This window comes from Eulemur rufifrons, chromosome 9, assembly GCF_041146395.1.
Source record: "Eulemur rufifrons isolate Redbay chromosome 9, OSU_ERuf_1, whole genome shotgun sequence".
NCBI classification, from domain to species: Eukaryota; Metazoa; Chordata; class Mammalia; order Primates; family Lemuridae; genus Eulemur; species Eulemur rufifrons.
This window is the reverse complement of record NC_090991.1, coordinates 34,836,271-34,859,607: the sequence shown is the minus strand read 5'-3', so window position 1 is coordinate 34,859,607 and position 23,337 is coordinate 34,836,271. Positions and strand designations below refer to the sequence as shown.

Genomic DNA, 23,337 nt, shown 5'->3' with positions numbered 1-23,337 from the left:
TGAGCTCATTAAGAGGAAACCTTTTCAGACAATTAGAGTTCTTTATAAGTACCTAATAATATTCATGTGACCCTGAAAACGTAAAGCAAAACATGAAAAAATGGATAATCTATAATTTGCATTTGTATTTGTACAATCTATAATTGTAATTGAGATTTTTAACAAAATCCTCTCAGCAGATAAAAGAAAATCTAGGATATAAAAGATGTGAAGAATGCTATTTACAAAAATAAAAACAGTGAGAGTGTATTCAATAAATACTTCAGGGGCACACATAGCACATAAGCATAAACTATAATTTCTAGGCCACAAAGGAAATCTCAACAAAGTCCAAAGAATCAAAATGATATAGACTGTGTTCTTAGATTATAATGTAATAAAATCAGACATCAATAACTTAAAAATCAGGTTTAAAACTTCCTAGGAACTACAACAAAACTAACCAAAATAAAATTTAGAACTAAAACACAAAAAATGCTTCTAAATAACACATAGGTTAAAAAGAATATCATAAAGGAAATTACAAAACACTTAGAATGCAATTATGAATATGAAAGAAATATATATCAAATCTTGTGGGATGCAGTTAAAGCAGTATTTAGAGGATAATTTTTAGCTCTGAATACATTTATTTTAAAAATCAACATATTCAGGGGAAAAAAACAATAAGGAGAATGAGTTGTAAAGCCCTTAAGAGTGGATTTCTATAGAAGACAAACACGCAGCTCAGCAGAGCTCTTTGAAAAGCAGCAGCCTTGAAACCTACTGGAACTCCAATCCCTCACATGAATTATAATAGATATGTCACTCATAGCCAAGTCAATTAATTTCTCTAAGCCTCATTTCTTTACCTGTAAAATGGGATAACATTATCTTCCTCTCTGAGCTGGTTTAAAAAGTAAATGAGGTAACCCACAAAAAGCACCTAGTACAGCACAAGAAGCACTTGATAAATGGTTCCTGTTTCTAGATGACTTTATCATCCCTTCCAACTCCCAGATTCCATGATTCTAACTTTGGCACAATGAAATTTAAGACAAACTTGAACTCCAGTCACAAAAATCTAATCAATAAATTAAACCATCATTTTAATTGTACACTACTAATATAGTTTTGTTTAAAATACATTCATACCTCATGTCTTCTTCCCATAATTATAAAATAAACCCACAATGATCAACAAAAGCTAGTTTATTATTAATCATAATCTTAAATCCAAAACTGACTTGTATTTCAGAATTAAAATGAAAGCAGAAAAATGTAAAATAAAGTGCTAAAAATAACATTGTAAAAAAACAGATTCTCTTTATTTCCAGAATATTCTATGTATTTTTGAATGTACCTTTCATAAAAGGCATGGAGTTGAAAATGGCCACTATTGATACTTTACCAGGTTTGAAATTTATTTTAAATCAACAGGTATATAATAAATCAATCAACAACAGGCTCTTCAGTTATTCATTACCACTCTTTTCCAGTAATAGTTATGGGTCTTTACTTTTCCAATTCTGTTTCTCATTTTGCTGGTGAATAAGAACCTTCTCTAACCTTCAACATTCTCATGAAAAATAAGCTCTAAAAACATTCTTACTTCTTTCTAGATTTATCTGTCCAATATATCCATTCTCCCCTTTTCTTTAATTAGAATGTAATAATACACAATAAATAATACATTATTACCTATTTTAGGTTTCTTCCAAAATAATTTTATTTTTTCTCTTTCTTCCAGAAGGAATCACTATCTCAGTTTATAGAATAATCACTTTTCCCAACCTGTCTTTAAAAATAATGTAGATACATAGGAATTCTTTAGTATACCAACAAAATGAACTTATAGACACAGTAAAATCCATTATATATTTTGGACAACGAAAAACAATCAGACCCTGAGCTTCATAGTTGTCTGGCTTTGGTACAGTTATCATAATCAATGTTTCCTACTAAATTTTTTTCTCTTCCATATGGTAGAAACTATGCTTTTTAGTCTAGAAATCTAAATGTTATTACTTGTTAGCAAGTTTTCACTCCCAATGGTGGGGCTATGTTCTTATAGGTATCTCTCCATTGGATATAGCCTGCCTTTGAATCGTGGGCCTTTGCAAAGAAAAAGGAAAAGGAATTGTGATTAGTAGCAACATGCTCTCATTTTTATGCATGGGTTAGCCTGTAACCTTAGTTTTCATTTTTTGTGGTGCACCTGGCCAGGTTTCTATATTCTTTTAGATCTCTTTGTAGTTTTCAAAAGGCTTGATCCAAACACGACATGCACCATGGTTATTGCTTCTCATCCCTAAAGTTATGGGTGGATGGGTTAGACCATGTGTCCTTTAATAATTGTAAGTCTAGGACACTGCTCTGGCTGGGGGTGGAAGACAATAAAACAGAAATATTTTAACATTTTCTAATAAAGATAAAATTCCAAGAGCCTAAAATAACTCTCATTACAATAAAGGTAAAAAGAGAATATCTTTACTTCCTAAGGAATTGCCTTAGCTATCTCACCAGCAAATAAGGACACTAACTTTATATTTGTTTGTCTGCTTATTAATAGTGTGTTTCTCTCATGAGACGGTAAGCTCCATGAGGGCAGGGACCATGTCTGCTTTTTCACTGCATATTTTACTTTCAGCTTAGCACAGTGCCTTGGTATTACCTTGGAATTTTGAAATAAGTATTTGTTAAAATAATGAATAAGTAGAACATCAAGTGTTACTATTTTTAAAATTTCAACTACTTTTAATGAAAATATTTTTAAACATACTGTTTGTATCTGTATGGTCTTAGCCAAAATGTCTGGAATATGAATCCACCTTTTTGGATAGTTCAGATAAGGACAGTGGTAAGGACAGTAGAGTGATTAAGAGCAGAGGTTTTACAACCAGACTATGCAGGTGTAAATCCTGGCACTACTATTAATACTTACTAGCTGTGTGATCTTCTCTGAGTCTCAGTTTCCTTGTCTGTGTTAATTTCCCTGAGTCTCAGTTTCCTTGTCTGTAAAATGAGGATCATCCTAATATTTACCTTTTAGGGCTGTTCTGAGGATTAAATGATGATATATGCAAAGTGCTTAGAACACAGATGATGCAAGGCACATAACAATTGTTCAATAAATGCTAGCTTAAAAAGGTTTAATTTATAAAGGTACTGAGAGCTTTTAGAGGAGAGTTTGCACTTTTTTTCTATAATATAATATGGTCCCAGACTGCTGTTTTTTAAAATTCTTATATAAATTTTATTTATAGGTTTTGTTTTCTATATAAAGTTTTAATTGTTTTCCTGTTTCTTACCTCAATGTTATTTGTTAATTGATGCCTTTACAGTACCCTTTCTTCTAATATGAAGCCTTACTGTGGGCTGAGAAACCAAAGCACTATATTGGTTAGAAATTTGTAAGAAGAGGATTCCTCAGTGAGGGCCTCAGGAGCTCTCCTAAGACTAAGGTATATAAGTGTTAACTCAGGACTCAATAACATCTATTTTCATTTAGAGGTCTTTCTGGCTTACTTACTGTGTTCTCAGTTGTATTTGGGAAAATTGGAAATACCAAGTAAGTGACCTAAGGATTAATGAGGCACTATTGTTCTAATTCTATCAAGCATTAGATTAATCAGAAACAAATGAAAGGTTGATTTCTTCATGTTTCGCACTGTTAATTTTCTACAATTATTAATCAGCTACCAATGTAAGTATTAAGCTTTCAATCCAAACAATGTTTTTAGTGTAATAGCTGAACCAATATACAGATCCTATATTACAAAGCTCCTTTTAAAACTTGGGTATTACTAATTGTGCTAGCATACAAAGCTCAAGCAAAATAAAATGTTTCTGTGTGAGTCAACCCATAGTTCTTATGTGGAGGTTATCAATTCAATGAAAAAGAGAAAATACAAATTGTCAAAAGGACTAAGTGAAACAACAATTAATGTGCAACATAAAAGGGGAGGGGAAAATAGGGATTATGAGCTCTTGAAATTTAAAGGAAAATAAATGGAAAGATTACAGACTAATAAAGAGACATAAGAAATGATTTACCAACTTTATTCCCAACCCTTAAGTGAATAAGATGGTTCCAATTTAATGTTGAGTTTAGTAGCATTTCTACCTTTTTAACCCTACTGGAAAGGCACAAAAGAGACTCTGATAAGAAAACCGTGCACATCCGTGATGATGAAACCTTCTGCTCAAGTGGCCAAATGCCAGAAGAGGCACAGCTATCCCCCACACTGGGAAAATCTGAGCCTGAGCCAGAAACTGGCAATCACCAGGCCAAAATCTTTATATTTGTCTATCTTATCTTAAAAATACATGTATATTTTACATTCCACTCTGTTATATACCATTGAATTTTCAATATAAAAATAATGTTTATAACTGTTGAATTATTTAACTCCTCCCATTCCCAAACATTCAAGTAAAATTGATGTGCCAGGAAGAATGGCATTATAATTCCAATGCCTCCTCATTTTACCCCCTCTTGAACAACATCAATATGGTCAGGGGTATATCAGAAGTACAGGTGACATGATATCTTATTATAGTATGATGAGCTCAAGGGTCTCCAATGATCCACAATAAATTAATAATCCAATAATCATTAAATGAAAGCTCCAAATCTCATGCAACTCAACGAAGCTAAGAAATCCAAAAGAACGGTAAAAACAAAGCTCTGTAATCTTAAAATGTCCTCTTAGCTTTTGAGCTACCGTTTTTATAAAAAGATCAATAATGATGTCTTCCTGTTCCAATATGGAATTAGTGTTTCCCTAAATACATTAACTTCAGAAGTATTGAATTACCCAGGAGGATCAGCACCACAGTGAAACAAATAGTTGTTCTTTGCAAAACAGTGATTACCAATACAGAGAATCCACTAAAGGCTGCTAGATGCAAAGTAACAAAAGGCAAAGATGCCAGGACAAAAGGTATCACAGTGTAGTGGTCACCCAAAAGCTAGAAAAATGACACTCACCCTCTTCCTGATAATCAGACAAAAAGCGTGCATCAGATGTGAGGGACAGGCCAAGCGTTCCACTGTGATTATCATCAAAGCTGTCCTGTCCAAGATCTCCCCCTGAGGGACAAAAAAGAAAGAAAATAAGGTCATCTTTTTGACATCTTTATAAAAGTATTTGTATATCTCTTCTGGTATTTGCAAAAAAAGAGATATCTTTCACTTGATGACGAACATGGCCACTACCATTAACATATGAGAAATAGATAAATAAGTTCAAGAACCAACTTACCTGATGGAAAATTTTCCACTCAAGTAACTCTATCACTAGAACTTAGGAACTGTTAACTTAGTGTGGGAAGACCTCTTGCAACCAGAGAGAAAATTTTCCATCATACTTAAAATGAAAACAAAGCTATATAAATTTGTATTCATATATACTATGTCCCTAATAATTACAACTTTACCCTGAATGCCTCTTTCTGTTTATATTTCCAAATAAAATAGAAAGAATGACAAAAGGTTAACCCTCTATACATAATATAATGTAGCAAGGTCAATATTCTTTCCTTCTCTGAAAAGTAAGGGAAGTAAAAATAGAGAGAACCTAGACTTTGCTGGATTCGTTCCTGTTTGTTCTGCAACCTTAACAAAGTTCTCTCTTTGTAATTCTAGTTTACAGCCTATGCAACCAACCTCCTAGGAATTCTAAAAGCTCTAAGAAGGTAATATTTGTTCTGCAAAATGGCTTTGATAAAAGGTAATGCATATACAATACTGAATTATGCAATTAAAAACAATGCTAATCCCTTTTGGGTGTTTTCAACATACATTGGATTGTATTTTGTAAAAGTGGCCGATGCTATTATGATACTTTAAAAGGTTCAGACGGAAGATGTTAGCTCATTCAGAAACCGGAAGAAAAGGCTCTGCATTGCAAATGGCTTTCCTTAAAATCCCCCAAACAGAGGTACAGTCTGCTGATAAAAGGACACCGACAGCTGCTTAGTTCATTTTACAAACATGAAAAGGGGATTTTCAATTGAATTTAATATTATCTCAAATACTAATTTCCAAAGGAAATCACCAGTGCTAATCTCAGTAAACACTGCCGAGTTTTGGCCCTGGATTTCAACTAGGGAGCAGTGAAACCAAACAACCTACATAGAATCTGTATTGCCTCACTTTAAAGGTTTATTTCCTACAATTAAACTAGAAAGATAGGGAGGATATAAAATGAGAATGGCTGTAGCCTTCTCTTTCCATAAATTAGATGATCACATCTAGACTCTTCTTCAAATGCTCAATAGTAGTAGGTGTCCATAACTGAGTCGTACACCTGCAGATAAAGGACTTTAGAAACTAAACTGTAGAGTTTATTATGGAAAAGAAAAGTAAAAATTTTAAAAACCTCTTACAACATTCCTTGGTCAAAGCCAGCAGAAATGTCCTCCTTTATTAGTTTATTGATCAGGATACAAAGTTTATAGCTATGCTTAAAGCATCACTGTGTAATTTCCATAATAACCAGAAAAATTCTCAAATACTGGACTGAGGGTTAAAATGCTCAAATTTTACATCACTGGAAATCCACTGAAATTATATTATCAACACAATCTAAATGGACTGTCTGGTAATCTGAAAGTGAGCTGCAAAGTTAAAAAGAATTTTTATTTTGAGCCAAATAAAAATCCTTAAAAAGATAAAAAAAAAAAAAAAGGTAGTTTGAATTTCCAAGCAAAATTTAACATTTGTGGGAAATACTAAATATTATTTATCAACTATCATTCTGGACTCAACGTTTTCTGCTTGCTTCAGAAATTTGACAAATCTACCACTAAAGAGAAAGAACCTGCTCCTATACATTCTATTAATAGTATTCTAAGCTTTTTTTTTTTAATACACAGATCAGGAAGGGTTTTTGTCTTGTTGTGTTTTTTGAATGAACTTCTAATTTTGGAATGATTTATATAAGTGTTGCAAAGATAGTACAGAGTTCCTATCTACCTTTCACCCAGTTTCTCCCAATGTCAACTTCTTACATAACTAAGGTATATCTGCCAAAACCAAGAAATCAACATTGGTACGTTGCTATTTACTAAACTATGAACTTTGTTTGGATTTCACAAGTTTTTTCCATTAATGTCCTTTTTCTGTTCCAGGATCCAATCCAGGATATCATATTGCATTTACAGCTTCAGTTTTTAAAGTCTTACCCACAACACCTGCCTGGATTTGGCACTTGATTTACTACCTTCAGATGGAAAAGTCAGTTCCATGTGATTCCTGTGGTTTCTGAGTATACTTATCCATAGTGAGCTTTTAACAGCCACCCCTGTGTCAAATATGAGACCGTTCCTCTGTAAAGTATGCCACAACGAAGGTATACAACTCAGTGTGGCAAAACAGAGCCTAGGTCAGTATTACAAATGGTTGTGGTGGGGGAACATTTAAAAATATGCTTTACATCCAAGTGAAATTAGTTCCTGATAATGGAGATGTTGTTATAAGTGTTTTCAGTGTCATATCAAGTGGTCCAACTCCCTTGGGCACACACAGAAACAAGCCTATAACACTATACAAATAGACACTCCCATGTAATTAAAATGATTACAGCTACTCAAGATGCATGGGTGAAAAGTTTTATAGAAGAACAGCAATTACTGTGGTCATTTTGGGTTTGTTTAAGTTTAGAACATCATTTTTCCTTAAAACATAACCGCACATGTTCTCTGGATTCGTCTACAGCTCTGACAATTGTGGTTCCAAGTGGCCACGACTGTAGTCCAGTGGGATCAGACATAAATGATCACAAACTACAGTGACAGACATTTCCACTCAGCAGCTCTACAATTAGGGCTTAGAACTCCATCTGCTCAGAGTGGCTTTCTCACAAGCAAGACCCCTTGCCACTGGAGACATACTTTCCCACTGCAACTCGCTCAGAATCAATATATTTCTATACAGATATATATTCTAACACACCATATCTCCATTAATCACATCCACTACCTTCAGCCCTTTCTCCCTGCATTTCTAAACAAGATCTAGGGGAACTATATCAAGGGTTCACCTGCTATTAGCAGGTAATTTGCTCCTCTATCCTAAGTGTCATAAGAATTGGGCACTAGATACACTCCTTAGTATATGCAATGGCAGGTTCTCCACTGAGTATCGTGCTGAGGGCCCATAAGCGGGATGATTTCTCTATTGTTCTTTTCTGAGAGTCAAACTCAATTTCATTCATGCTCCATAGAGTGATAAATTGGGAATTTCTGAGGGTTGGAGCAGAAAGATAAAGCAGCTTTGTGTTAGGTGTAAGGTAATTATTTGCTAGGGTTTCTGTGCTATTTGTTTTTATTCCCTGTGTTTTCATTAACAGTTAATGAGTTTTCCCCTTAATTCTGAAACAATAGCTTGGCCACTAGAAGTTGGCTTTTTCTGCCACAGATTCAACCAGCTGTTGCTGCTCCATAAACTTTATGGAGAAGTGAATTAAACAGCAAAAAACTTTCATTTACTAATTCAATTCCAAATAAAAGAGGGGGATAAAATGAACCATGAGGATGTTCCCCTTGTAACTATTTTAACTCACAGTAAACCCGCCTAGTCCTGAACTTGCAGGTACTATTCGGGGACAAAAACAGGCCATAATGACAATTTTACCAACGAAATGAGAAAGAAATGAAAAAAGACAGATAGCATTTTAAAGCATTTTTAGAAACCCAAACTATGAGAATAACAACAGATAAAACATAGAAATATATGTTTGCTTATTCAATATGTAAAGACTCAATTTTGTTTCATGTTAGTCTAAGTCATCATCTTTTATTTCCCTTCTAATTAATTGTAAGCTATGTTATAAGGACTCTACTCACATCTGCAATCAACTGTGTTGTTTATATGGCATGGTTAAAAATTTTCTAGGGTTTGCTATTACTTCATCAAGTATTTTTGGATAACGTGAGGAAATTGAAATTAATATAAAATTGCCTGAAATTTTTTATTTTTTGTTATAACTGTTGTTGGTATTGGAAAGGAGCACATGACTTCCTACTCTATTTAATATTTAAGAACCCATGAGACACACAGCTCCCTCTTTAAACTAATAAATCCTCACTAAAATGCTATAAATAAAGCTCCCTGATCCAAATCCAGTTAGTCTTCATGCTTGATAGAATTAATATTGCCAGATTTTCATGGACCAATTTAATAGTAATGCAGCCCCCAAAGCTGAACTATAGTAAGATTAGCAAAACTGCAGCTTATTATTCCTTATTACAACCATTCACCTAAGTTATTGAATCTAACACCAACTAAAGAAATATGTTGGGTACAAACGTGACCATATATGTGGAATGTATAATATATTTACTCATATGTAAATATATTATAGAGCACATTTGCAGCACCAAAGCTAAAACTCTGTCAACATTTCCATTATAAATTACACACCATTTTGCACATACTCATGCATTAGAAAACGTATGGTGTTTTCGAAAGAACATCTTAGAGGCTTCACCAATTTCTAAATATCCATTTGGATCTGCGTGGTTAGTCCTTGTGATTAATCCATGTATAGTGAAGGTCTCAAATTCTTCTCTGTTCTATACAGTCTGACTTCCTGCCCATCTCCTTTTTTTTCCTTCCTACATCTGTCCATAACTCAATGTATAAATATTCCCTTTTCCCCCCCCCCCAAGGCCCTAGCAGTGAATGTAACAGTACTGAATGTCATTAAGTCTACAGAACAAATGATAGGTCAGGTAAAGAAAGTTTCCATTTATCATTCTTTTAAAAAGTTGCTCCAACTAGATCTTGAATGTACAAGAAGTAACTTGGGCCTAAGATTACATTTTTTAGCTTAGGATACTGTTTGTTAATTACATAATCATGCTAAGAATAACAGTTTCTTAAGAACCTTTAGAGATAACATTTGTGGAGAGTAGCACATCTAAAAAATGATCAGAAATGGAGCCAGATTGATTAAATACTCATAGTACAATCACTACAGCAACACCTGTGAGTCCAACAACCAAAAGAGCAACACAGCTTAATAATATTCTCAAAATGAACTACATCTGTCAGTGGTGCCTTGGACAGGAAAATGCCAGTGGGAACCAATTGAAAAGTTCTTTTTTCTCCCTTCTTCAAGAAAGCGGTCCTTTGTAATGCAGTTTTTCATGTTGACCAGTAGGGTGGGCTGCAGTGTGTAGCATCATCCCAGTTCTTTAAAAAAAAAAAAGACAGACAGAAAGAAAGAAAAGAAAGAAAAGAAAGAAAGGAAAGTAGCCACTATGTGAACCTTCCTGTTCCTCCCTCCACCTCAAGAAAATGCTGAGATTTTTAACCCTTCTTAGGTTTCACATAAAGGCATAACTCCTGGATATTAACAAACTGGAGGAGCGGCAGCAACTAATATAAACCGGATAATTGTATATGTGACAACACACACTTCATAAAGCAAATTGCAACCTGTCAGCAATCATTCCAGCTTCACACTAACACATTCCATCTACCACTGGTATTGTTCAACTGGTACCAAAGTGGAACCTGCTGAGTTGGAATATTTTCAATAGTAATGAGATTTTGACAGAATTCAAAACATGGAAACCTAGATATTTCGTAGTATGTGGATAAGTATATTGTGAAACTAATGCATTTATTATGTGGCAACCAGGAGATCATAACCTGGAATTACTGGTTCATAGTTCTGTTTTCTTTGGACCACTGTATTAAGGACTCCTATAATTCTTATTATAAAACTATTCACTGAATTTTCAGAATGTTTTGACATACAAGAGAAAGTCAGCTGTAATAATAAAAATAAAATAGCTTGCTGAACTCTTACAGGGTACAAGCTCTGGGTCAAGGCTCTTCATGTACTATCTTGTTTAATCCTCAAAATAATTCTGTGATATATTATCCCAAAGACGAAGATGAAGAAATTGAGACACAGAGATTAAGTAACTTACCCAAAGTCATATAAGTGACTCATAAGTGGCAGACACAGACTTTGACCACACCTTGTCTGATTACTAAACTCTTGTTCTTTTTTTTAAGCTCTTGTTCTAATCCACTGAGCTGTACAGTCTCCAAATCTGCATTCTTAATAAATCAAAATCATTACTCAAAGGCAAAGCATACTGAATGACAGCCAATGACTTGAATCAACGGTATATATTACTAATTAGTATTTGTTTTTACTTCAGTAAAGTAAATCTATAATCGTAAGTATATATCATTATTATTATTAGTGGTAATAGCACTAGTCATGTTAGGTATGGGGACTGGAACTGACAGACCAAATGTGGTCAATGATTTGGTCAAGAAGGAAGTGGTCCAATTCACAGTTCAAATTTGTTATAGTAGTAATATTGTAGTGATTTTTTAAAATATCACTTTTTGACATGAACTTCATGCTCACAAAATTTAATACATCTATTTCAGGCTTACTCACATCAATATATTGAATTTTTTTCCAGCACCTTCTGTTTGATTCTGTTTGATCCAGGGTATTTTGACCTTGCTTCACAGAAAATGAACCAGCATGTTCCATACCTAAATATAGCTTTGACCTGGTGTGGTTAAAGAATGTGTTTCTTTTCTGGCACTATCATGCTTTAAGTCTTAGAGTAAGAAAATCCTTTGAAAAATATACAATGCCACATAAGCATAGCAATTTTATTACTAGTGGTTCATCTTTCCCTCTCTTCCTGTCTTTCTTTTTCTTTTCTCCCAAATGACAAATTGTCGTAGGTATTAGTACCTATTTATAATCCTGATGCATTTTAGGATCTATTATCCCCAAATTGGTGAACCAACATTACTTAAGAAACTCCTTGAGAGAAACTATAAGGCTAATTGGATTCTAATATCTTCTGCTAAAAAAAGAATAAGACTACATGTTCTACAGTCTACAGGTAGATATAAGAAAAGTTTTACAAAAGTCCAAGGGATAAAAATAAAACAATACACAATAAAGAATGGATATGGACAAGATTAGTAGGCCTAAAAATGTGAACCAGCTTTTAACATCCTGAAGAGAGGGTGAGTTTTCTTTTTGAGTAACAGACCTCCAATACCCCTAAAGCTGTAATGACAAACAGTGACAAGATCCAGCCTCCCCATATGCCACCCCACCCCAAACAGGGATTCCCATTCATGTATTCTACAACCTGTATGCATGTATCACCACTATGAAAGGCCAAAACCTCTCACTGTCAACACTTCAGTTCCATGTTTGGTCCCTTAGAACAGAAGTTTCACATAGAAGAGTATCTCTTTATTTCAAAATTTTCTTTTTCTTTTTTTATTGCAGTATCACTAACACAAAGTGCACAAACCTTAAGGGTAAGTGGTATTACTTTTTAAGTTCAGGAAAATACCTTTTAGAGATGAATCATAATCAAGAACTTTTCCAGGCTTGCAAGTGTGTTAAATTCATATCAGCTGACAAGGACAGATAGGGTTCACAAGACTGGTTCTTCCACTATTTGGCTCACAGGAGTCAGCAGTAACTGGAAGCTTTATTTTACACATCACATAAATCCCCTTGCTCATAACTAAGCAGTCCCTTTCCCGTGTTAGTGATATTTCAGCCATCCTGATAAACAAGTTTCTGAGAGAAGTATGTGTTGATAAGAAGCATAATGAAAAATTAATGCTTTCTAATAGAATTGTGTCCACCCATTACATTATTTAACCTCCATATGTCAAGCAAATTCACTGGGTTTCAAGTTTAAAGGTTTTAACCTCCTTTCCTTACAAAAAGTTTTAAGCAGAAGAACCAAAAAGTTTATACTCAAATTATTTACCCATACTTTTCTCTCAATATTTTGTGTTCAGAACATGAAAAATTTTTAGGAGTTCGTGATGAACATTAGTTCTTATGTCAAAATTCTATGTTCAGAAACTATACTTCTCATCTGATTTTTTTGTGTTGGTCCAGGTATAATACCATCTAAGAGAAATAATTTACAAATTATTTTTTTCTCAACAAAAGTCTTCTGGGCTAACAAAATAAACTTGAAGCAGTCATTAATTTATCAATTATTTGATTTTACTTGCCCTCTACATGAAGACAAAAATGAGAAATTCTATGAACTTTTAAGAAGACTGAGATGAGGTAACAAAAGGTATTCATTATCAGTTATCATGGGTATGGTATAATACTATTTTCTATTTATTTTAAAATTCACTTTTAAATGATAATTCAATGCAACATGTCTATATATATGGCTAGTTCTCAAACATTAAACAACAGAGAATGCTATTTTATACCATCATCAGGACCTTGCCCATAAATTCACATTTAAAAATAAATAAATAAATAATGAGTGAAAAAATTGAATGGATAAGAAACTACTAAACCATGATTCTACTGAAAAAGAGCTCACTACCATGGTAAGTCAAGTTTTTGATTTTTGTAAGCTTCTTTATTAAATAAAAAAGTTAATCATGCCCAGAGCAAAATATTCAAACATTACAAGAAAGTTCATCTTCCCTCTCTTCTCTCCAGAGACAACCATTGTGAGGTTTCTTGGGTATTCCATGAATTTTCTAACTAAATATAACAAGTGTCTCTGTGTGTGTACTATACATCATTTTTTTTCTTTTTTAATAAATGATAGCATTTGTTCTGTTCTGTCACCCAGGCTGGAGTGCAGTGGCATGATCATAGCTCACTGTAACCTAGAACTCCTGGGCTCAAGCAATCCTCCCACCTCAACCTCCCAAGTAGCTAAGACTACAGGTGCACACCACCAGGCCCAGCTAATTAAAAAAATTTTTTTGTATAGATGTATTGTTCAGGCTGGTCATGAACTCCTGGCCTCAAGCAATCCTCCTGCCTTGGCCTCCTAAAGTGCTGGGATTACAGGCATGAGCCACTGTGTCTGGCCCTGATTTTTGACCTAACCATTTATCTTGGCAATTGCTCCATAACGACATTACAGATTCATCTCCTTTTTTTTACTTTAAATAATTTTTTTAATTAAAAAATAATACATGCACGTGGTGAAAATTCAAAAAGGATATAAACAATGAAGTTTCTCTCCTCCATTCATACTGATATCCCCCTAACAGGTTACCACTGTTAATAGATTCATCCGTATCCTCCAAAAAATATTCTATACACAAACAAAAGCAAGTGTGCACGCACATGCTCCTGCACACGTGCGCGAGCACACACACACACACACAGAGAAACAAACTGTTTGCCCAAATTGCCTTTTTCACCTAACAATACTCCTTGGAGAACATTCCAAATTACATATATATGTATCATTTCCTTTTAAATCTATACAGCATTCCATGAAATGGATGTAGCATAATTTATTTAACTAGTCCCCTATTGCTGGGCATTTAGGCTGTCTGTAGTCTTTGCTATTCCAAACAATGCTATAATGAACATCCTCGTATATAATATATTGTGTAGGGAATATAGAAGGAAGCATCATCTGATTCCAATGATTTATTTTACCTGCATGAAAGTCAGTTCTTTCTCTTATGTCTTAATATCATCTATTCCAGAATAGGAAGGACATTTAGAAAGAACATAGAAACCTTAGAAAATGTTTACTTTAAAAGCAAAAAAGTGAGTCTTTTTGTTGAAAAAAAAAGCTTACTGTCTTTGACAGTAGTTGCAAAACAACTAGTGCATTAATGTAAAAATGCAGTATTCCACTCAAAAAAACCTCCACCAGTAGATGTATAGGAAGTAAAATATTTGAAAAGGCATCAAAGTCAGTAATTAACTTCAAAAACAGTTTGTATGTGTATCCACTTTCTACAGATTAATTTGTATAAAATGTAGCCAATAAGGAAAGGGGGGAAATGCCTAAAGGAAGTCAAGCCACAAAGGCAGCTGTCAAGATTGTTGATGCTAAAATGTTGGGCCAAAGCCAAAGGCAAGAGTATTCATCCTGTGTACATTTCCCCCCTATTAAATCCCCAAAAGACATGGAAAACATGCTGGAAGATTTCTTTTTAAAAAGTAGTATAGGTTAGAATATTCTAGATTCATAACCAACACTTGTGTTTATAAAATATTAGCATTCCAGGAATAGTGATAGAAAGATACTTAACAATAAATTACAAATATTGTAAATTTAGACTTTTTCTTACATTTGCAAACACATCATAAATTTGGGCTGTGTTTCTTTGTATAAATCCTACTTATGACTGTGCTAAAACCTTTTGGCATGAATGCAAAGAGTATTTTCATAAATAAAACTTAGTAAAATCACTGTACACCCCATTAATTCAAAAACACTTCTCTTCGACTTCAAAGGAAACCCCTCTCTTTTTTTTAGTGTAAAGATGGTGTTTCTTTGCTGCTTTAATGTTTTGCTTCTTGTAGTTGTCATAACTACATGTTCCAAGTATGTGATCGTAAGGGACGAGAAGTTAAGCAACATTTGTGCTTCCATTCAACATGTCCCAGACATTATAGAGCAACAAGCTCATAAATCTAACCTCTCAAGTGGTTACCAATAAAAATTCCGTATGTGTACCCTGTAAATACAAACCTTACAAATATATACCTGGTGAGTAACATGGCCCTACACCAGGGTTCAGCTGGAATGAATGAATTTTATGGAAAGATATGTGAAATTTATATTACCAAAATTCCATACATGCATTTATTTGCCTATCCCTACTTTGAGACATAAAAATAATACTTGTTACAACTTTAGTAAGTGCCTGTCATGTGGCAAGCATTCCTCATGAGTTAGCATCTCATTATAACTCATTACAACTCATAATAACTGTGAAGTAGATATTATTAGTGGGATATTATAGATGAGGAAACTGAAGCTTTGAGAGGTGACATCATTTGCCATAGCTCACAACCCTTCTAAGTAGAGGAGCCTGGATTTCAGTTCAGTTCTGATTTCAAAGTTTGGGCTCTTTCTAGCATAAAACATTAACTTGAAACGACAATTTAAAAAAACAGTTCACTATTCTATGTATTTTATGTCCAGATATACAAAGCATCTTATGCATTCATATACTAGGTCTCACAATAGAAATAAAAGAATAATATTTTTTATCAATCTCAATCTGGATTTCTTTTATATTTGCATTATAGAGAATTTTAAACATGTAAAAAAGTAGACAAAACAGTGTAATAAACCCCCATGATACATCATCCAGCTTCAACAAGTGTCAATTTATAGTTGATCTTGTTTCATCCACACCCCACCCTGTTTCTTTCTCCCCTCCCATATTACTGGTCAGACATTTTATCACTTTATCTTTAAATATCACAGCATATCTGTCTCTAAAATAAGAACTCTTTTTTTAAAACCTAACTATTAATACCATTGCCACACATAAAAGAATAGTTTCTTTTTCTTTTCTTTTCTTTTTTTTTTTTTTTTTTTTTTTGAGACAGGGTGTCGTTCTGTCACCCAAGGCTAGGGTGCAGTGGCATCATAGCTCACTGCAGCCTTCAGTCCCTGAGCTTAACCATCCTCCCGCCTTAACCTCCCAAGTAGCTAGGACCATAAGTATGTGCCACCACACTGGCTAACTTAGGTTTTTTTTTGTTTGTTTGTTTTTTTTGGGGGGTAGAGACAAAGTTCCACTATTTAGCCCAGGCTGATCTTGAACTCCTGGCCTCAAGTGATCCTATCACTTCTACCTCCTAAAGTGCTGGGATTACAGGTGTGAGTACTCACTCACCTTAAATCTCCTTTAATTTACAGTTAATGTGGCTTTATAATAACATTTTCTTTATTCACTTTGCATGATTTGCTTTTGCCAAGCTATATTTTTAGGCATTAATTTACTTTGCCATTTCAAAATGAGATTTATAAGATTCACAGAGTGGAATTTTTTCATATTGAAATATACTGGATAATTTTCTCAGAAAACCCCTATACCACCCATACATAAACTCAAAGAATCTTTAAGCTGGCAAGAGATTTCACTGGCCTACATTTACCACTATCACAAATGTAATGTGAGTGATCATGGGACAAAAAAAAAGATCTTGTTATGTATATTTATAATATTTCCATGGTCTTTCCTAAATTTTTATTTGAATATTTTATCATTTTTTTAGACTCTGAGCCTATGGTGAGAAATTCTATCTAATATTCAAGATGTTTTTATAACAAATTTTGAATTATAAATATACCTTGTAATCAAAATTTTGATTTATTAATATTAAACTAAAACTGTCAATAATTAACTCATTTTATAAAATGGGAAACTGAAGCAAAATGAAAAAAATCAGTTTGTTCAATGACTTAAAGTGATACTGTTGTCACATCCAAAGGCAAAATTGATACCATTGTTTAGACAGCTGATCGATATCATCTTTTAGATATTGATTACTGAAATGACAAAAGTTCCATGACAAAAATTCCAATGGCTTTTCTTTGTAACTTTTTTTTTTTTTTTTGAGACAGCGTGTCACTCTGTTGCCTGGGCTAGAGTGCCATGGCATCAGCCTCGCTCACAGCAACCTCAAACTCCTGGGCTCAAGCGATCCTACTGCCTCAGCCTCCCAAGTAGCTGGGACTACAGGCATGCGCCGCCATGCCCGGCTAATTTTTTCTGTATATATTTTTAGTTGTCCATATAATTTCTTTCTATTTTTAGTAGAGATGGGGTCTCGCTCTTGCTCAGGCTGGTCTCGAACTCCTGAGCTCAAACGATCCACCCGCCTCGGCCTCCCAGAGTGCTAGGATTACAGGCGTGAGCCACCGCGCCCGGCCTATTTGTAACTTTAAGTGAAAAATTAAGTAGGAAAAAAGTTTTTAAAGTAAGCAGGTCTTGAATTATTAAAACAATCTTATTATAAGGTAAAAATAAAAAGCCTTTTTCATGTTCTCCAGTTATATTTAAACTCATTAAAAGAGTCCTTCCATTTATGTCTCCTCTACATTAAAGTAATATACTTTTTGGATCATGCTTTATTTTCCCTGTTTCTTTTTAAAAAAAAAAAAAATAAACATCATTCAGGAAGTTGATGGTGGACCAATAAGAAAATTTGGGTGGAAATGTGAGGGAAAAACTTATCATTAACATATCATTATTATAAACAGAAACTACATTTTCTTACTGTTTACTATGCCCAGGCACTGTGCTAGATGTTTACACATCTTACTGCTAATCCTCAATAACCCTTCCATGACACAGTAAAATATGGCAATGAAGAGTATGGGCTCTAGAACTCTGAAAGTGTATGGGCTCTGGAATGGGTGTGGGGTTTCTTATGGGGGTGACGAAAATGTTCTGAAACTATATAGTGGTGACGGGTACACAACTCATACTATGCTATACTATACAACGCAATACTACACTACACTACACTTACTATACTATACTACACTATGCTAACCACCACTAATGTGCACTTTAAAAGGGTGAATTTTATGGTGTGTGAATTATATCTTGATACAACTATTATTTTTTTAAATGTGTGTTACTAAAAGGACTTTTATTAAGGGATCTTTTATAATCTTTTTTTTTTTTGAGACAGAGTCTCACTCTGTCACCCCGGCACAGTGCAGTGGTGTCATCATAGTTCACTGCAACCGCAAACTCCGGGGCTCGAGCGATTCTCCTGCCTCAGACTCCTGAGTAGCTGGGCCTACAGGCATGCACCAGGACACCCAGCTAATTTTTCTATTTTAAGTGGAGATGGGGTCTCACTCTTGCTCGGGCTGGTCTGGAACTTCTGAGTTCAAGCAATTCTCCTGCCTCAACCTTCCAGAGTGCTAGGATTACAGGCATGAGCCACTGTACCCAGCTGATCTTTTATAATTTAAGACTGTTTTCCTTCTGGGAACCAGACCTGGTTTAGTACAAATATCCTGAAGAATGCAGAGTGTATTCAGCCAAATGCAGAGTTAGTAAAATTCATTCCACCATTTTCCCGCACAGAAGGTCTTGTCACACATAAAAATGCTAGGAAAAGCTTGGGGCCAGCATTTCTTTCTTTTCTCCACCCCAACACTACCTAGTCCTCCAGGGCTTTTTAAATTTTTTCTGCCAGTTTTCTCTTTATCACATATCCCTATTCTTTTCATAATCTTAAACTGTCCTGCTGTGCCTTATATAGACTAGTTACTGCTCCCATCCACCCGACCAGTTTCTGAAGCATACAGTCAGCTATGGTTTAATCAAAAGGGCAAAGTAAAAGATATCCTTCCCTCCCACTTCCCCAAAAAGTGTCTGTATGAGGAGGAGCAAGACTGGGGGCAAGAGTATGAGTTTTTCCACTTCATCTTTCTTTACATTTACTTCCGAATGAGCAAATATTTTGCCATACATATTCAATTGTTGTTGAGATGCAAATAGAGTTTTCTGTTCTAAATAAACGATCTTCAGTTGTCCCCCTGGCTGCTTTGCCTCTGCCCTTTTTCTGAGAGAAAGGGTATGTCAAAGTTGCCTTATGTTAGAAGACGACTGCAATGCCACCATCACATGAGTCTGGGAAAATGTGCCCTTTGTCTTTTTAGTCCTATATAATCTCTTACGTTAAGCTCTAAAATTACTTCCTCTTCTCATCACATTACTGTACCACATCTCTGACACCAATTCTTTATTTCTCCTTTAGGTAATTAATTCTACCCTCACAGTTGCATTCATTTCTGCTGGTTCACAATCATGTTCTTCCCCCTGTGGATTTTGGTTAGCATCTGTTAAACCCTGAACTATAAGGCCATTCCCTGAATAGTGCATTTCGCATTTTGCAGAGCAAACTGCTACATTATTACATATAGTTCTCTACTACTCAATATATTTTTTCAGCTATAAATGCTTTATTTAGGACAGTGAGATATATAGTAACACAACAGCACATTATTAAAAAATAGATAGTATAAATAATCTGACTTAACTCACAAGAGTCAAGAAGCTTTAAAATATAAGATTTCTATTTCTGAAAAGTTGGCTTTTAAAGAAAGCCTATATAAATTTGAAATATACTGAAAATGTGAGCTAGGACAACAAAAATTTTAATAAAACCATTATCTCTCACAATTTTTATTTCTTTAAGGTGTTACTGTTTACTGTGATTGGATACATTGACAACATTAAGTGAATAAAAGTATTGAAAAAGTTTACAGTTGGTTAAAAAAAGTTGTAGGGCAAAATAGTTCATAAATTTATTTGCAAGTTTGATCTAAAACTCTCTTGTGATTCTCTGAGAAAATAAAAAACCCCCATGTATAATAAATTAAGATAATTAATATTCAGGATGATGTTTCTGACATTCTCAGCCAGAGTGCTAAAAAGAAGGAATGCATACACTTTAAAGACATCCCCTTCAAACTGTTTGAATTCAGAAAAAAATTTTCAATTTTGAACCCTTTAAAAATGTGTTCTAATCCTGTCCTTTTTTTTTTTTTTTAATTTTGCACACAGCTGTCTGTTGTACTTTTTAGAATCATGCCAGATGCTGGGTTCATCAAGCAAAAGCAGGAAAACAATGGTTTGAAAGCAATTAGAAGCACCGAGGCTGCAGTGAGGCTCATATTAAAATGTGATAACACTGTTCTAGTGGGAATTTCAACACTGCTCCATTTCTGACATTTCTCTGCTGCCAGACAGGCGGGCTGTGTGGAAGGGCACTGTGATCGCGGAGGTAACATACTGGAATTTATTTCTGGAGCAAATGAAGGATTAACTGAGTTGGAACTCTCCCAAGGTTTTTATTATGGACTCGGCCACCATTTTATTTGAATGCTACTGGATCCTGTTGGCATCTAACAAAGCTCAAGGAATAAAAGCATATTATAGCTTTGGTTCTATAAAATTATCTAGCAACAATCCACTTAGAAGGCAGAAGCAGAGAGCCTCTTGTTGCTAAAAAGCAGGGCAGGGGGCCCAGCGGGGTGAAGGTTAATTAAACACTCCACTAACTTCCCTCAGAAATGGCTAGTGCCACTCTGTGGAGAAGCTTATATAGAATAGACAGAAGTAACAATCCCATCTACACATTTTTTTTTTTAGCATAAAACCATTCAAAGAAGACTCACCTTGGGGCTGAAAATCCCAACAGTATCTGAAATACAAGGAAAAAAATGGGAGATAAGTCAAACTTGTATTTCTCAATTTTGGTTGGCATACAGTAACTAGAGCACCTTGTCCAAAAGCTTGCTAAATGGTCAATAACTAGCCAAAGCCACTACTCACTTTCAGAAAAAATAAAGAATTGTCCCTGAGATTTGGAAGATTCTCAAAGGCTTAAAAGCTGCATTTAGTTCACTGCAACTCCTTAGATAATTTTTCTTTAGAGCTGGAAAAGTCCTAAGAGAGAAACCTAGTAGTGACCCAGGGTTTCTCATCAGGAGCTCTGCAGGCTTTGAGCAGCACAGTTCTTTGTTGTGACCATCTGTCCTGTGTATAACAGGACCATTAGCATCACTGGTCCTGGGCACCAAATATCAGTGGCACTCCCAGGGGTTACAACATCCAAACGCCGCCACCACCAACACCACATCCTCAAATGCCTTGTAAGCCTAAATTCTTAATTTTACAGGTGACACATGAACAATTGACTCAAGGTTGTCTAGCATTATAGTGTCAGAGCCAAGAATGGAATTCTTGCAGTCCACTATACCATTCCATCTCCTCTATTATTTTGGGAAGTGATTGGCAAAACTGACAACCCTTGAAGTCTTAAACTCATGAAATAGCAGTGGTGGAAAGGATCATTTGTAAGTCACTTATTTGGAACCTAAACTGCGTTTTTCCCCCACAGAAACAATGTTATATATGATGGCTACCCACAAAAGTCTATTGTTCTTTGGATCCCAATTCCTTCTGCCTTCATAGGAACCTGACATTATTCTTTATTGATTTTTCTCTTGTATATATTCAACCTCTTCCTCCTAACTTGGCCCTTTCCTCCAGCATTTCACCCCTTTCACATCCCTCCATCTGCTGTCCTGTCTCCCTTCACATCACAGCAAAATTTTCAGAAGCGTTGTCTGTGCTTGCGCTTTTCATTTCCTCACTGCCCGCTCCCTCCTCAGCATACTCCAACTCAGTCACTGCACCTTAATTCTTGCTCTCAACATAACGCCTTCCATGCCACCAAATAGAATGGATATTTTTCTACCTTCATTGCAACCTCTTAGGAGTGTCTATGTGCATCTGAGCATTCCACTCCCCCACGCAGGGAGACAGTCCACAGGTTTTATCAAATTCTTAAAAGAGTTCATAACAAAAAAGATTCAGAAAAAGACAATACATGGATGATAATGGTGTGTCTTCCAGTACACACACGACTGAAATTAGCTTTGGCTTCTTTAGGTCGGAACATCAGCCCAGTGAGTATCTAGGTTATTTCTTTACTGTATAAGATAAAATTCCAGAAAATGGAAAGAGGTCAGCAGGGAGTATGTTGCCATAATCCACAGATGAATTTGAGGGAAATCATCAGAGATGAAGAAGAGAAAGTAGAGAAGAAACCTGACGATTGTCTTTCCTTGCTCCTCTCCTTTCCCTGAACAGTTCTGGGCTGGCAATCAGGTGAAGGGAAAGTAAGATACCTGGGTTAGAGGGCAGGGAGACTCCAGAACAGCTGTGACATCTGCAGTGGAAAAGGGGAGAGGAGGGAGCAGAGGAAGGGGTGGAAAACGGAAAGCTGCAACAGCTGAGAAGAAGAGGTGTCCATATCAGTGTAACGGCAAATGGACATTGGAACTGGCTGAAACTTAAATAAGTTATGTATAATGGTAAGATGGGTCAATCTCTACCTAGCGGATGGTGTAGCTTTCTGCTGTACCTGGCCACCGTGAAGAGTTTGCCATAAAACTCCCTTCTACAAAACATAGATAATCAAGCAAATCATCAAACGGGTAAGCAATTTTCCATCTTCTCTTGCTATTTTCTGTCTTCCTTGAGGCATTTCCTTAGCCTCCAATTCCTATCATTACCCAACTTCCAATTAAATACAAATAGAAATTAAGGTGTGACATGAACATGTGACATGTATGTACACACACACACTCTCTCTCTCTGTCTCTCTCTCTCTCTCACCATACACACTCCTCTTTCCAAAATGTTAATGATGGCAATAGCAGGAACTTTGCTGAGCAATGTCATTCTCATTTATTTGCCCAGAAAAAAACCTGGCCCTGCAGTGGCAGTTAAAAGGCCAACTCTAGGGGCAAATTGTTAAATAGGAAAAATACGTTATTGATGATCTCAGCCTCTTTTGTGCCTCTCTTGCCCACGATCTCCACTCCAACTAACACATATTTCAGTTCCCTTCTCAACTTACTTTAAAGTATCCTGGTTTCCTGGCTTCTCTTGTTGGTCAAGAAGAAAGATGAGCCTATAAGTTCATATGCATTAAAGGTATTGCTTCTGCCAATAGTAGCTATATCTTAAGAAGGCTGATTATGGAGAAA

The 23,337-nt window shown here is 35.2% G+C and overlaps 1 protein-coding gene across 1 annotated transcript in view; it reads right to left on the bottom strand.

Annotated features, from left to right (window-relative positions):
* SKAP1 (src kinase associated phosphoprotein 1) overlaps window positions 1-23,337 on the bottom strand; it is a 264,643-nt gene that overhangs the window by 187,776 nt on the left and 53,530 nt on the right. Inside the window, exons 3-4 of the mRNA XM_069481285.1 lie at window positions 20,956-20,981; window positions 4,973-5,074 (exon numbers count right to left, since the gene is read on the bottom strand). Coding sequence (XP_069337386.1) covers window positions 4,973-5,074; window positions 20,956-20,981 — 128 coding nt within the window. The remainder of the gene's footprint in view (window positions 1-4,972; window positions 5,075-20,955; window positions 20,982-23,337) is intronic.